A 14,583-nucleotide genomic window follows, 5' to 3' on the forward strand; every position below is an offset into this window, starting at 1 on the left:
CAGAAACTGCGTGTGTTTTGATATAGTTGCCTAAGTAACTGAGATACATATAGTGGTGTGGTGTGGTATATTCAGGGTTGTTCCAAGCCACAGTAAGTTTACTTACTGGATGTTTAAGGGAATACTATATTTAAAAAATGATATTATACATTAATTTAAAAAATAAAAGCAAAGAATTCAAAGAGAAGGATCCAAGATTGCCAGGAGAAAGGTGGTTGTCATTTTTTAGATTAGGTTAGGCTAACCTCTTTTAACAAGAGACACAGTGATTAAATATATGGAAGTTTTCTCTTCCAGCTAATGGTTCTGAAGTGAGCATTATAAACTAGAAGGCTTTATGAGCTGGGGATTTCTCTGCCATTTTCAGCCATGGCTTCCAAGTCACATTTGTTTTCTCTATTCAGATTTGCAGCAGAAAGTGCCTGGTGAACACATGCAGGGTTTTATGGGCTGGGCCTGCCTGGAAATGGCTCACGTCTTATCACATTCCCAAGGGTGTAGGGTGTGGGAATTTACTTAAACCTAGTTGCTGAGAAATGTAACCCCTGGCTGGAAGCCGTATTCCAGCTACAACTTTATTATGGAAGCAGTCGGAGGATAAGGTGGTAGCAGCCTTAGCCACAGCCCTCTTCTCGTGCTGTGAAGTATCTGTGCCCAACCTTCTTCCCATGCGTAGAACATACTCAGCCTCTCCTTGTCCAGTTCTGATGCAGTGCAAAATCCAGCATCTCCATCAAGGTCTGTCAGTTGTAGATGTGACCCCTCATAGTCTGACTACCTTTAAACTGATGACAGATTATATAACTCCCCTGCATAAGAACCTTCAAAAATGCGAATGTGCCTGTGCTGTCCAGTCATATAAGTTCACATGTCTAGTGTATATTGTCACCTGCGTGTACCCTCTAGAAGCGGTTGTGTTTTTGTGTGCTTTACTGTATACAGCACTACAGCATCTTAATTTCAAGCCCAGGAAGCAAGTGTAAAAGCTGTGATACATAGCAGATTGTGTTAATTGGGTACATAGGCTAACTCTGAAGTTATGAACAAGTTGGACTTAGCAACTTGCTCTTGGAAGGGAACTCATTCATATGTAAGGGTCTTACTGTATTTGCTCTGTCCATTTATAATGGTGTAGTAAGGATAGGCGGAGAAGGCAATGGCAACCCACTCCAGTACTCTCGCCTGGAAAATCCCATGGATGGAGGAGCCTGATAGGCTGCAGTCCATGAGGTCGCTAAGAGTCGGACACGACTGAACGACTTCACTTTCACTTTTCACTTTCATGCATTGGAGAAGGAAATGGCAACCCACTCCAGTGTTCTTGCCTGGAGAATCCCAGGGATGGGGGAGCCTGGTGGGCTGTCGTCTATGGAGTCGCACAGAGTTGGACACGACTGAAGCTACTTAGCAGCAGCAGCAGTGGGGTAGGATACCCAAATAACTCTCAATTTGGAAAATGGAATAGAGAGAAACACATCAAAGTCAACTGTGGAATACTCCTGGGAGGGACACCCTGGAAGATTCTCTCATAGTGGACAAAGTTCCTTGATTAGACCTGAGTGTAATCTCTGGCAAGGGACTTCCCTTATTCCTTGCTCTCCATGGCTCCCCCTAGCTGGAAAGTTATTCCTATCCATCCCCCCCCACCCCCTTCCCAGGACTCTGAAAGAGAGTTTGGGGGTGTTCCCTGCACAGGTTAACGTTATGAAAACAGTCCACTTCTCACTGGTGTGAGTTTGGTGCCCATCGTTTGAAGGCCAAGCGTACATTTCTTGGGCTGTACAGTTCCCTCAGAAATAGACGACTTGTCTATATGCTTCAGTTCCATATGCTGTGAATCACAATCATTCTCTTTAGACTAAATTCTCCAAAGTTGGCCTGCTTTCCTTCTTCACAGGACCCTGCCTCTGAATGGACCCTGCCTCCTCTAATGGAGGCTACTGTGAAACCAACTGAAAACAGGGCTGGGAATCACAGCATCCAGGTATCACTGCAAGGTCGGGTTCCTTTGTCTGCCTAACACTTGGCAGAGAAATCTTTACTGGGCTTCCCCTTCTACCTCCCACACCTCAAAACAATGCTGAACTTTTCTGCCATTCAGGGTACAGAGGCAATTAGCTTTTCTAATGTTGTGAGGTACCTAATACACAATTTTTCTGTTCCCTTCCATCTCTGCTTGGAAGCTAAGTTCCTTCTTGTGATACCTTCTTGCTATAAGCATCAGGGCACACCCAATTCATCTCATATTCTGCCTTTTCCAACTGCCATCCTACAGCTGTTAACCCAGAAGGTGACAAGATGTTACTTGAAATACATGCCCCACCTGCTTGCCATACAGATGGTAAACCAGTGCACAGAGGAGCCCAGTGGGCTCCAGTCCATGGGGTTGCAAAGAGTTGGACATGACTGAGCATGCACACACACACAATTATGGCAATATCTTCAGGATGTCAGTTTCTATATTAGAAATACAGGTGGTAAACTGCACAGAGACTGTGCCTAGCTTCTGACTTTAACCAAAGTTTAGCCAGGTTCTTCTGAGCCCTCTTTCTCAGTAGGCCTTGTATCTTAGGTCCTGTCTTCAGCCTGACTAGTCCATTGTTAGTAAAAAGTTGGAAAGAATTCCCCTACTCTCAGAATCTGATCACCCTGCTGGCCTTCAGCAAGAATCCTGTTAAGTCAGCATGGCAAGCATCCCCCTATCTTAGTGTCTTCTCAGTAATTTTCCATCCCCCAATGACCCACTTCCACTCTGCTTAATGACTATACATCCTCAGCTGTCTTCACTGTAGTTGGAGCTGAGCCCATTCTCTTGCCCCTGTCACCACAGCCTTGGCCCCTGCTGCAACAGCCCTGAATAAAGTCTTGTGTACTGTTTTAACCAGTGTCAGAATGCATTTTTAATTCTTCCTGGCTCTATCTAAAGGCTAGTGGAATGATGACTTGCAGGAACCCCTCTTCCTCAGGGTCTCCAGCAGAAATTCCCTCAATACTAACACTAGGTTCCATCCAAAATTTGTCTTTATATTCACTATGAACTTTACTTACAGCAAGTTAATACAGCTCATAACCCCTTATCTGTAACTCTTGGGACCAGATGTTTCAGCATTTGGAATTTTTCATACATGATAAAGTATTATGTAACTCATACACCAATACAGCTTGGGGCAGTACTTACAATCAAATATATTAACACTTTTGTAGCAAAACATATGAATACTAAGATAAATGAAGACTATAGGTAGCCTGTTAGGGAAGTCAGGTTTGGCTGCCAAATGAGTTTTGATGTCAAACATGAAAAAACTTCAGATTTTCACAGATTTTTGGAATTGTACGTGTAACAATGAAACAATTTGTGAAGTAACCAAAATCAACGAAACAATTTGTGAAGTAACCAAAATCATCAAAGCTTGCAGTTAAAACCAGTTTCTTAATCAGTCGTGTCCAACTCTTTGTGACTCCATGGACTGCAGCCCACCAGGCTCCTCTGTCCATGGGGTCCTCCAGGCAAGAACACTGGAGTGGGTTGCCATACTCTTCTCCAAGGGATCTTCCGACCAGGGATGGAACCCAGGTCTCCTGCACTGGAGGCAGATTCTTTGCCATTTGAGCCACCAGGGAAGCCCTCCAACCAGTTTATGATGTCACATTTATATTCCTTTCATTACTCTTCCCTCTGATCTAATCTTTTTCCAAATGAGAAATGGAAAGTGAATTACAGTCTAGGATGACTTTTATGATCCAAAACAAAGCAAAACTGATCTTAGTTCTTTAGAGTGCAATCTTTCCTGATAATTTTTAGCTCCCTATCTTGAGTTCGGACAAGCAATGGCACCCCCTCCAGTACTCTTGCCTGGAAAATCCCATGGACGGAGGAGCCTGGTGGGCTGCAGTCCATGGGGTTGCTAGAGTCGGAAACGACTGAGTGACTTCACTTTGACTTTTCACTTTCATGCACTGGAGAAGGAAATGGCAACCCACTCCAGTGTTCTTGTCTAGAGAACCCCAGGGACGGGGGAGCCTGGGCTGCTGTCTGTGGGGTCGCACAGAGTCGGACACGACTAAAGCGACTTGGCGGCAGGAGCAGCAGCAGTGGTTGGTAGGACCACTTGTAAACTGTGAAAGAGAATGTGTCTAACATGACAGGGTTAAGAATTGGAAGACTGACTTAATTGCCTCTTAGCTACTCTATCAAAAAAAGCTACAGACTATTTCACTTAAATCATAGAGATTAATGAAATTTGATGATACTTACTATAACTAGGACTTTATGTTGGCCTTAGGACCTAATTTACCATACAATGAAGGGGTATTGAGGAGCAATGACAGAAGCTAAAGTAATACATTGTAATCAACTGTATAATGTATTTGCCTTGTTTTAAATTTTCTATATTATCTATAGATGGCTTAGTCTAAGTAATTAAAACTTTAAATTACTCCAAAATTTTACAAAGGATGTAAAATTATATTCAAGAAACATAAAATGTGTGATATGATACCATGTCAGGTGTTAAAAGATCATTTACAAATTACCCTGTTGCCCATCTTTTTCTAAAATTACCATTGCTCTTCCTTCCATGCATTTTTATCTCTGTACAAACTCCAAACATATTCAAAAACACATTTTTTTCTCCCATCAACCTACTTCATCTGACCTGTCAATTAGAGATAATTTTATTTCCTGAACTTTTCACAGCTACCATACTATGGCAATGAGAGCTATAATTTGGGAAGATATTCTTAAAATTTATGTAGAAATGCTATTCAGTCAATCAGTTGTGTTCAACTCTTTGCAACCCCATGAATCGCAGCACGCCAGGCCTCCCGTCCATCACCAACTCCCGGAGTTCACGCAAACTCATGTCCATCGAGTCGGTGATGCCATCCAGCCATCTCATCCTCTGTCGTCCCCTTCTCCTCCTGCCCCCAATCCCTCCCAGCATTGGAGTCTTTTCCAATGAGTCAACTATATGTTTAAATAAACTCTTTACATGAGACTTAAGGAGTTATCCAACATTAGCCATCTGATATTTCATCTCTAAATCCTGAAGTTAAAAACAACCACAATTGACAAAAGAAAAAACTTCACAGATGCCTAGAGTATATTTAAATTTACAGTAAGATATTTATGTTTTAACTATTCTGAATAGTTTTCACTGAAAACTATTAGTTTTCTAAATTAGTATTCTAAATTTCTGAGGTTCATTAAATTCATTACTAGTAGTTAATATTGACATGTAAGGAATTTTATCTTCTGCCTCCTGCAAATGTGGACTGACGCATCTAAAAAGCTCCTAGTTCTAATAGTCTGTGTCTTTCTAGAGGAATGACCAATGGAAGCAAGGCTACCTTAAAAAAAATCTCAAGAAAAAGAAAGCTACTTTAGTCTGATCAAGGTAAAAAGTCCCCCCAAAACAAAGAGCAAAATATATTAATTTTTCTCCTTTATTAGAGAAAAGGATAAAACTTAAATCATTTAAAACAACAGAGTCAGACTGGGGTGGTAGAAGGAAAAAATGATCTCATTATTAAAGAAAACTCTATGCTTTGTCTACTGAGTGAATGGAGCACATACGTTTTTAAGTTTTGGTTAAACTTATCAGCCAATGGTACAGTCACAGAGGGGACACCCACAGGAAAGAGCAGAGAACTGGCAAAACTGGTTGCGCAGATTTTACCACTGCGAGCTCATGGAATTTAACCAAATGTTAAAGTTTAAATGAATCTGCAGTCAAGAAATTAAAAGCTTTAATAAATCTTTAGGGGAAAAAAGATCATATGTAAGACACTTGTCAAGCAAGACGTTTCCCATAAAAATGTATCTCATGAAGTAGCAGTTTACTTTCAAAAACATTCTCATCTAGAATCATTCAATGTGTCTAGTTCATTTAAAGTACATAGCAAGAAAAGGAGTCTTTGCAAGATGTGTTAGGTTTAGTTAGTATTAAATAAATACAAAGCATGGTTAGCTATGTATTAAGATTGTCCACCACCAATATATAGAAAATTCAGAACACAGCAATGAATAAAGCACTTATTTTCACTTTCAATTCACTCTCTGAAATGAGGAGTGAATTGTGGCTACACTAGCTATTTGGCTTCCTTCCTTCAGTCAGAGGAGAAGCTAGAAACTCATTTTCCTTATACAGGAGCTCTAAATATATTAGTGGGGCTAGCCCAATGATGGGATGTGTATGTTCATGAAGGAATCCAAAATATCACCCAACTAGTATAGAGTTCTCAAGGTAGTATTAAAGTAGTTTCATGGCCTCAAAGATTTAGATCACCTTCCAAAGGGTTTATCACCCAAACATGAAAAATTCTTAGATATGTTAAATGGAATAATACAGTTCTACTATAATGCACTTCTGTAACTTCTGGTACTTACAGTCATCCCTTGGTATCCATGGGAGATTGGTTCCAGGACCTGTGACAGATATCAAAATTCACAGATGCTCAAGTCCCACAGTTGACCGTCTTTATCTGCAGATTCTGCATTGGAGGATTCAACCAACTTCCTACCGTGGAGTACTGCAGAATTAATTGCAGAAAAATCCACATACAAGTGGACCCATGCAGTTCCAACCTGTGTTGTTCAAGGGTCAATGGTATTTTAAAAGAGGAGCAACAGTCTGTCTACCATAGAGGGAGCTTTAAATCTGGATAAGACAATAGATTTGAATTTGTTGGAAAAAAGATAAAAATACAAAACATGATGACCAATATCTATCAGCCACTAGAATCTCTTACTGATCAGACCCGAATAATAATTTACCTATTAAAGTAGGTATTGTTTAAAAAAAGAAAAAATGCTTAAATTTTGTTTTTAAGAGCAATGTAGGCATAAGCAATCTTGTGAATAGGGTAAGCCATTCTGGCATAAAACAACTATAACAACTTGAAAAATAGCTGTACACTATTTCATTTTGATAAACTTCATCTCTGTATTTAAATGTAAATATGCTACACTATTAACCAGCAATTCTATGAATGATAAGACACATTTCTGTTTTGTTGACTGGCCTGTCAACAAAGCACCTCTTTAAAGTGAACAATGGACCATAATAACTATAACTTGACACAAACCGGGTAGACATGGGTCACATACAACACTTTCAATTGTTGGTAGAACCAAACAGCCATACAGAAACTTTATTGCAATCAGCTCTGTACAACAGAACACTCTCTCACTTATACTGTAGAACTACCAGGTATATTGTAGTACAGCCATTTAGGGGAAATTCCAACAACTGACTTGTCCCACAGCAGTGAAGCAGCGTGCTGCATGTTATTTTGTTCTGCAGAAACCAAAACTTTCTCCAAACTATGAAAACTGTGTAACCTCTAATGATATAAATCTCTTAAAATCTGATATGTAACGTGCCACTTTTCTTTTATTCTAAATTCAAAGACCAGGTAACTTCAAAGGTTTTTCATTTCTGAAAAAGAAGATTAAAAGAAATGTCTGAAAGAATAACATTGCTAGATAGTAGAAAAGGGGTGTGCAGGTTGACTCAAGTGCAGTTCTGGCACACGGACTTGAGAATGCCAACTTGCTCTCTCAGGAGTGAAAAATACTTGAATACAGGTTACTCCTTCCGTACTCTTCTTTTGCGTACTGACTTTATTGGCCCATCTCCAGATCCTGTGCTCTCATCTGCCTCTTTCATCTAGGAAAAAACATTATGAAAATGTTTATTTTCAGACAGTAGGCAACGAGTAGACAGTAGTATATAAAATATTTCTTATTTCTAAAATACATGTTTCTAATCAAATGCTTTACACTAATTAATGATCGGTCAAAACGTGTATATAAACTGATGTGTTTCAGTTTGTTCATCTTTTGCCGTGATTGCATTTTTAGAGTAACTCTGCCTGTTACCCCATCTGTCAGATGTTACTCCATCTGACAAGGGATAATGCTAACAGCTCAATTCATGATTTTATCTCATGATTTCCAACTTAATCTAATGCCATGGTTAATTAAAGGCTGCATAATGTTTTCATTGTGGATAGTAACCACTAACTATACCATCAAATGTCTCTGTAATAATGAACTGCTGCACTGCTTTTACAGAGACTTTCCCAGAACTTCTGGCACACTATATTTGATAAGAATTAGGAGAGAACAAAGGGAGACATCACACTTATGGTTTGGGTTTTTTCTATTCTTTAACTCGTATCCTTCCAGAATAATCATCTGTACATAAATTAAACTTGTATAACAAATAATGGAGGTATTATACAAAATGAAATGAAAATCATAGCATATATATGTGTGTATGTATATACATAAATATACATGTGTGCTTTGAGAGAGCATGGTTTTTAAGTCAACTGTTTCATCAACTATTAAGTTTCATCAACTATTAAAACTACTTCTCAAGGTTATACTATACAAAAATTGATTTATTTTAGCTCACTGACAAATGCATAAAAGATTAAAAGACTGGAACATGGAATTAATATGCTTTTAAAGGCACACAAAATATTTTTTTACAAAGCAAAATATAACAAGTGTTCCATATATAACTACAAGTATTATTATTAAAAGTATAACAGAGGGAAACAAGGACTATGTAAAACTATGTTCTGGAAGAAACTTTCTTCACCCAGGTCCCTCTCAATAAAGATATTCATAATGATCCCCCAAACCCATTTAAAAACTCACAAGACAGTTAAGACTAGTAACCAGGCATATGTACAGAATAAGCTTTAGAAAACACTTAAAACAATAAAAACAGATATTTGGGTGATTTCTTCAAGCAGACAAAACAGAATGTTTGTTTCATCACACACAACAGTCCAGGCATCATGGACATTTACCCTGCCTGACTCTAAGCTACGAGAGTGATGGGGACAGTGACTCTGTCGGGTTAAGATTATGCAGCTCTCAAAAGGCCAGAGAAGTAGAGAAAACAGGCTTTTGGGAGTATGCTGCTGCTGCTGCTAAGTCGCTTCAGTTGTGTCCAACTCTGTGCGACCCCATAGACGGCAACCCACCAGGCTCCGCCATCCCTGGGATTCTCCAGGCAAGAACACTGGAGTGGGCTGCCATTTCCTTGGGGGTATATAGTAGGTTAAAAAAAAGAGAAAGAAAAAAGAAACCTCTGGTTCTGAATTATACCCTGGATGATTCTGATTTCATAACTGACTATAAAAAAGGGCACTGTGGAAAGTTTTATTATACATCAGGATGTGGAAAAAAAGGGCAGACATATCAAGTTAATGAAAAAAACGAGCTTAAAGATTTGAGGAAAACACCACTATTAGACACAGTGCTCCACTAGCCAATGAATGAAATCCTTTAAAATTTTACAGTAAATATAAATGTGACAGAATGTTTTCACAATGTCTATAAAGACGACTGCCTTATAATAAGCATAATTACCTCTTAAATATTCAGTTGGTCTGCTTATTACAACTTTCAACAAAACACTTTAATAAAATTTTGTTTTTAAACAGATGTAGCTATTTTGCAAACCAAAGGCTTATTTATACTATTTCATTGGCATTAGGAGGATATAAATTAGTTTTTTCATGCTTTCCTTATGGATACATTTTATACCAATATGTATGCTCTTAAGAAAGCTGGGAGAAAATATGGCAAAAAATTCTTCACAAATGAGATCACTATTTTTATTAAAATATTTTTACAGACTAACAATCATACATAGAAACTAGTTTATTTTCTGTTAAAGAGATGCTTACCTCATCCTCTGATCCAGACTTATTGGATTTATTGCCTTCTTCTTGTCCTTCTATAATTTCAATTTCTTCTTCACTCTTTTCCTCAGGTTCACCTTCCTCTTCTAGAATTTTTTATTAAACAGATTTTATTCAAGGCAAAAGACTCAATGAATTAGAATTTTTCTACTTAAAAGTATTAAAAGTGGAGGAGTACATTTAAATTCCAATATATGAAGGCAATTTCTTCCATTAGACATTTTTGAAAATTAAATACAAGTACTCGTTATTTTACCACAACTCACTGGAAAAGACCCTGATGCTGGGAAAGATTGAGGGTGTGAGGAGAAGAGGAAGACAGAGGATGAGATGGTTGGATGGCATCATCGACTCAATGGACATGAGTTTGAGTAAGCTCTAGGAGATAGTGAAGGACAGGGAAGCCTGGCATGCTGCAGTCCATGGGGTCACCAAGAGTCGGACATGACTGAGCAACTGAACAACAACAATAAATATATCATCATATCTGAGGAAAGGGGCAGGTTTAAAGAATTTTAAAGCATTCAGTCTATGTGAAATGAAAATCAAAGAATATATGCGTGTGTATGTATATACATAAATATACATGTGTGCTTTGAGAGAGCATGGTTTTTAAGTCAACTGTTTCATCAACTATTAAGGGCTCATTCTGGAGCCTGGCTTGGGACATCTGGCAAACATCAATAGTTTTATTGCTACCTAGATGTATACAAGGAAGTCTCACTGAAGAGGTACCAAAAAGCCACAGTTGTCTTCAGTCTAACATCTTCTGGAGTTTAGTTGAGAGCAGGAGGGGACACACGATTCAGCAATCCTCTGAAGAGACTAAACTACTGGTTTGATATGATAAACTATCTGATGAACAGCAGCCCTTGGTGTGGATTTTGTTGCTGCAGTCACCTGTCTTAAACCAATTACTCTTCCACAGAAGCTGTGATCTGTGCCTCCCATCTCATCCCTGGAGGCAAGAAAAACCCTTGCAAAAAGCTATGACATATGGGATTGATAGCTGCTAGATTCTGAAGCAACTGAACAATTCTGACAACTCTTTCTTCCTAGAAGAGAGAACGCATACACTGGATGTCTGCTCAGGTACAGTCCAGGCAAGGATGGTACTCCTCTTCACCACAGTCATGCACTCCTGAGGATTCAGATGGGATAAATCTGACAACAGACAAGTGCAACAGCTAGTGTTTCCCTCTTAATCTACTGTTCTTAATGAGCTCTGCCCAGGGTCCCCTTTATATATCGCCATCACTGTCCTACCTTTTTCAACAATTTCACCATCACTTTGCTTTTTTTCCTCTTCCAAGTCAACTGGCTTCTCCAGGGCTGCCTTCTCTTCCTTCACTTCCTGCTCCAGTGCTCCCTTTGTTTGTGGTTTACATATGTCCAGTTTTTCGAAAGCCACATCTTCATATTTTTTCTGTGGTAGTTTAACACAAGCTATTTTTACTAAAAGCAAAGCACTATTTTTAAAAAAACATTTTCTTTTTTTGCAATGACGGATATCACACACACACTGAAGAACTGATGCTTTTGAACTGTGGTGCTGGAGACTCTTGAGAGTCCCTTGGACTGCAAGGAGATCAAACCAATCCATCCTAAAGGAGATCAGTCCTGAATATTCACTGTAAGGACTGATGCTGAAACTGAAATTCCAATATTTTGGTCACCTGATGCGAAGAACTGACTTATCTGAAAAGACCCTGATGCTGGGAAAGACTGAAGGCAGAAGGAGAAGGGGACAACAAGAGGATGAGATGGTTGGATGGCATCACCGACTTGATGGACGTGAGTTTGAACAAGCTCTGGGAGATGGTGATGGACAGGGAAGCCTGGCGTGCTGCAGTCCATGGGTTTGGAAAGAGTCAGACATGACTGAGCAACTGAACTGAACTGAACTGATATCATACATGGGGAACAGCAAAAACTTATATAGGAAAATTAGTTTATTACTTTTAAGAACCACTGACTCCATTTATAGAACTCCTAAACACTAAGAGATTTTTTTTTTTAATGTTGAAGGAAATTCATTTTCTTTACCTTTACTTTTCTTGGCCAACAAAATGAACCAATTAATGCTATTGGAAGCGCTGCTGTCAAGAGGTAAATGAACCAAAGCCACGGGCGCTGTTCAGTAGCTGACATCAATTGTTTGAATATACTAGGCTAAAAAAAAAATAAGCATAAAAAGGCAATTCAGATTTTATAAACCTTCATTCATAAATATAGCCTACAAAAACAAAAAAAGTTATTTCACCTAGGTAGTTTTCTACTAAGGAGTCAAATTTATAAGACAAAAAATATTTTCTATTTTATACTTTGTGAAGTTTAAACAATCTTAAAAAAAAAAATGTTTATCTGGCATGCCAATTCTTAGTTGTAACATGTGGGATCTACTTCCGCAACCAGAGATCAAACCCAGGGCCCCTGCACTGAGAGCGCTGAGTCCTAGCCACAGGCCACCAGGGAAGTCCCTTAAACAATCTTTAATTATTCACATGCATTGCAGTTTGACACTTGGTAGTAGAAGATACATTATATTATACAAGTGAATATTGCTAATTCTCCAGCAAGAATTAGGACAGTTTCCTTTTCTGGTAAGCTTCAGGACAGTACTGTGCTTCATTGGATGGATTATTTGGTTCATTTAGAAGTAAATTCTCTAACTCATTCTGTACTTTTAAAGTACTAAAAAAAAAAAAGTCAACCTAAGAATAGCTATGTTTTTTCTTATTTCTTAACAAATTTCACACACAACCTTCAGCAAGGAAATTGTTTTCCTTATTAAAATGTTTTAGTTAAAAGAGTTTCAAAATGAGAATCCTTTTACCTTTATTTACTCTTTCGAGGTTTTTGCTAATATTCAAAGAAACCTAATATAAGGTACATTTTTCTTTATGGTAATTGGTTTTAAAGATAGATAGATTCTCCAAGATGTACTGTGTTGAAATATTTAGCTTAAGCTTTCCTAAGTAGTGTTAAGATTTGGGGGAAAAAACTAGAACATAATAATTAAATTTTAAAAATTTCTGTACTCCTAAGTGAAAAGTAGTTAAAATGAATAAAGATTTAGATTTCTGTTCCCACTTGGGCCTTAAACTGATAAGGTGACAAGATATTAAGTCTCATTTCTAACAGCAGTAATAACCATCTCATTTCTATAAACATCAAAAGGCATTCAATCCATTTATGTTATCATAATCTAATAAATGAAATGAAGACTTACATATATGTATAATTCACTATATAGTTTATAATGAAGTTATATCATAATTTGGTGAAGCTCATATTCTGTCTACATAGATTTAAATATGTTTCATCATCATTTAGTAATTATTGTACCTATTTACTCATCAAAAGGCCATATGTATAACCTATAACCAGGACTATACCCTATTATTATCATATGCTAAAATACTGTGTACCTCATTAGCATTTTCTATCAGTATCTTCACTCCCCAACCATCTGCAGCCCAGCGGTCTGCTACTTCCTTTTCTGAACAGATAATAAAATTATCAAAGTAGATATCAGAGGTCATGGACCAAAGCTCTAAACCAAGAGCACGGAAAGAAGTCAGAAGAAATGGGTGATTGTCTTCAAAATAATCTGGATTAGGAATTTTTCGAGGACTCCAGATACCCTGGAAAAAAAATAATTTAAATACATTTTCAAACAATAATTTCATTATAAGTGTTACTCAAGAAGCAGTTGCTGTTGAATGAAATTAGCAATACTACCTGGGAAAAAGAAAACTTTAACTGATAATTCACTAGAAATAAAATCTTGTTTCCTCTTATCCTATACACGATGTTACCTATGAATAATACTGACTTTAAACTCAGCAAAAAAAAAAAGAGGCAGAGTGAAAAATCCCACAGAAAATTGAGTAATGAAATTTCACAACTGATACTACATTAGATGAGTTTCTTTTTTTACATTTAGTAAAGATACTCAAGGCACGATATCATTAAAATTGCTCAAATCAAAGAGATTACTATATGGCAAAAATGGAACCATGTCTTTTAACATACACTTACGATGGGCATCAATAATCACTCATGGTTGAATCACAGAACAATTATTCAACAGAGAACTTCCATTAAGTCTTAAATGATTAAAGTCAACCAACTCAAATAAACTGGACAATGTGTTCACTCACTGACTCATTCTGCCATCACCTACGACTATTCTGTGCCAGGCACTATGCCATATGCTCTGCTGTGATAATCAAGGCAGACATGGTCCCTGCATCATGGTGTTTAAAGTCTAATGAAGGAAAGATAGATCTCAAACAAAAAAGTTACCAAAACAGTCATTCTATGAAGAAAAACTACAGTGAGCAAAGAGAGTCTATAACTGTATATATATAAAATAAATGTTAGAAAATGTCAATGAATAATTAGATAAAACTATAGCATTAAATGGACAACATAATAAGGACTTCTACCCCAAAAGCTAAGTATACTCAAAAAAATCTGTTTCATATTAGGAAAAAAAAATTTAATTTTAATAAAACCTGAGAGTAAGGAACACATTATTTAAGCACAGACTTCAATTACTAAAATGTACAGTGTGAGTCCTCTTGATCAGAACTCAATTCTTATACTTAATCCTAAAATAAAATATTCCAAAGTGATCAATTGATTACTAAGGAAAATAGTAAGAAGTGATTTATCTTTAGTTATTAGTTTTATTACCCAAGAAAATTAAAACATGCTTTACTTAAAAAAAAAATTATTTATTTACTGTCTGCGTCAGGTCTCTGTGGCTGCACTGACTTTCCCCCTAGATGTGGCAAGTGGGGAGAACTCTCTAGTTGCGGAGTGCAGAGTGGAGAGAACACTGTGGTG

At 37.6% G+C, this 14,583-nt stretch overlaps 1 protein-coding gene across 2 annotated transcripts in view; it reads right to left on the reverse strand.

The window, feature by feature from the left end:
• Nucleotides 1–5,448: 5,448 nt before the first annotated feature.
• CLGN (calmegin) overlaps nucleotides 5,449–14,583 on the reverse strand; it is a 47,001-nt gene continuing 37,866 nt past the window's right edge. The window contains exons 11-15 of one of the 2 annotated variants that reach the window (XM_070386566.1): nucleotides 13,158–13,373; nucleotides 11,773–11,898; nucleotides 10,993–11,152; nucleotides 9,712–9,812; nucleotides 5,449–7,670 (exon numbers count right to left, since the gene is read on the reverse strand). In XM_070386566.1, coding sequence (XP_070242667.1) covers nucleotides 7,590–7,670; nucleotides 9,712–9,812; nucleotides 10,993–11,152; nucleotides 11,773–11,898; nucleotides 13,158–13,373 — 684 coding nt within the window. In that variant the 3' untranslated portion in view covers nucleotides 5,449–7,589. The remainder of the gene's footprint in view (nucleotides 7,671–9,711; nucleotides 9,813–10,992; nucleotides 11,153–11,772; nucleotides 11,899–13,157; nucleotides 13,374–14,583) is intronic. The other variant, XM_070386565.1, reaches the window with a different exon arrangement.

Source organism: Bos mutus, chromosome 17 (assembly GCF_027580195.1).
Source record: "Bos mutus isolate GX-2022 chromosome 17, NWIPB_WYAK_1.1, whole genome shotgun sequence".
Taxonomy (NCBI): domain Eukaryota; kingdom Metazoa; phylum Chordata; class Mammalia; order Artiodactyla; family Bovidae; genus Bos; species Bos mutus.